The 1,719-nt window shown below is 54.2% G+C and overlaps 1 protein-coding gene across 1 annotated transcript; it reads right to left on the reverse strand.

Annotated features, from left to right (window-relative positions):
- Positions 1–312: 312 nt before the first annotated feature.
- On the reverse strand, positions 313–1,441 carry LOC119323713 (germin-like protein 5-1). The gene is made up of 2 exons (XM_037597418.1): positions 1,164–1,441; positions 313–1,072 (listed from the first exon to the last, which is right to left on the reverse strand). Exons 1-2 carry the CDS (start codon positions 1,300–1,302, stop codon positions 531–533), a joined length of 681 nt encoding a protein of 226 aa, XP_037453315.1. The 5' UTR covers positions 1,303–1,441; the 3' UTR covers positions 313–530.
- Between the last annotated feature and the right edge of the window lie 278 nt (positions 1,442–1,719).

Raw genomic sequence — 1,719 nt, forward strand, 5'->3', positions numbered from 1 at the left:
CTCCTGCGAGGTGTTGTAGTTTACATCTCCGGGAGGCGGAGATGTAATTTTTCTGAGAGGTTTTTTTTGGCTCTCGGAGATGCAAAAGTTCGGTATTTTTACATCTACATTTTCTACTAGATATGCTCTAATGTGGCATTGGTGGTTCTTTATGTTGGTCGTCGGATTACTCATTCCGCATGTTTGCAGGGCCACAAAGGTTCTTTTCTGTTGTCGGAGTTATCATATCTCCAACGCAGAAGCAAAGAATAGAATCGATAAAAAGTACAAAGAGGGGACGGTTCTTGAGTTGTGAAGCTGCTGCAACCATAATGATGGAATGATTAGATTTAGAACCAACAAATGACTTGATCTTATTATTACAAGCAGCACAGACCTACCAGCTTTTGTACTTGCTGCTGCAGGGCAGTATTACACAATACAATGAGGATCCAACAAATCAAGAAAACAACGCAGGTAAGTAAAAGTGAGTAGAAATACAAATCATGTCACTCGGAAGAAACATCTTAGGAGTACTCAGCATTGTTTAGTCAGGCCTTTTTCGGGGCGAGCCTGGACTTGATCTTCTCCACCTCCTTCGTGCCGACCTGGAACGCCGTCGTGAGCACGTGGTCAGGCACCGGCGGCGTGGCCGCGAAGAGCGTCATGGCGAGGGACTGTGTGCCGGGGAACTGGCTGTTGAAGGCCGAGATGACGGAGGCGGGGCCGGCGCCGTTGTTCTTCTGGAAATGGACCAGGCCGCGCGGGAACACGAAGACGTCGCCGGCGCTGATGGTCTTTGAGACGAGCTTGTTGCCGGTGGTTATGAAGCCGACGTCGAGCGCGCCCTCGAGGACGAAGACCATCTCGGTGGCACGCGGGTGGGTGTGCGGCGCGTTGAGCCCGCCGGGCGCGTAGTCGATGCGCGCCATGGAAACGCCCAGGGTGTTGAGCCCGGGCACCTTCTCCACGTTGGCGCCGGTCACCACGGAGCCGTAGGTGGTGTTGGTGTTGCCGGCGGCGCCCAGCCCCTTGAAGTAGAAGTCGTCCTCGGTCACCGTGGCCTTGCACGCGAACCCATTCACCTTCACGGCTGCACACAAGTCCAAGATTGTTAATTTGCGCCATCTTTCTGACCTGTGAGCAGCAGAGAGCACGCACGGAATCAGGCTGTGGCAGCTTACCGGAAGAGAGGTCGGCGACGCAGATGTCCTGGAGCAGGTCGGGGTCGCCGGCGACGGATGGAGGGGGGAGCACGGAGGCCAGGAGCGCCATGATGGCGCAGGAAAGCAAGGGAGAAGCCATGCCCGTGCCCATGCCCATTGCGAGCTTGGTCCTCCGCTCTGCGCCTGCCTGTCCTTGATTTGGCTGCTGAGAGTGAGAATTATGGCCTGGGGCCTGCCTCTCTTCACTCCTTTCTCTGCGCACGCTCCTTTACTCTCCCTGCTCGAGGTGAATGGCCTTGTTGGATGCTGAATAGACAAAAGATGTGGGTGGTATTTATAACAGGTGGGCACCGGAGAGAGACGACTGGAGCAGTAGTAGGAGTGAGTGATGTGAGTGGCAAGGCATGTGTCCGTTCACTGCAAGAAATGTGCTGGCCGTGCGAGGTGAGGTAGGGAGTCGGCGAGGATTGCCGTAGGAGTACAAAAGGAACAATGTCATATGTTGTTACTATTTTATTGCTCACACACCTCTTGATTTTGATCTGGGAGCGGAATGCTTAGGCCGTGAACCAGA

Source organism: Triticum dicoccoides, chromosome 1B (assembly GCF_002162155.2).
Source record: "Triticum dicoccoides isolate Atlit2015 ecotype Zavitan chromosome 1B, WEW_v2.0, whole genome shotgun sequence".
In the NCBI taxonomy this organism is placed as follows: domain Eukaryota; kingdom Viridiplantae; phylum Streptophyta; class Magnoliopsida; order Poales; family Poaceae; genus Triticum; species Triticum dicoccoides.

Bases quoted from the DNA above. Each gene is read 5' to 3' on its own strand.
- LOC119323713 (XM_037597418.1), bottom strand. From the start codon at position 1,302: ATGGGCATGGGCACGGGCATGGCTTCTCCCTTGCTTTCCTGCGCCATC. The intron at 1,073-1,163 runs GTAAGCTGCCAC...ACTTGTGTGCAG, and splicing joins CGTCGCCGACCTCTCTTCCG to CCGTGAAGGTGAATGGGTTC.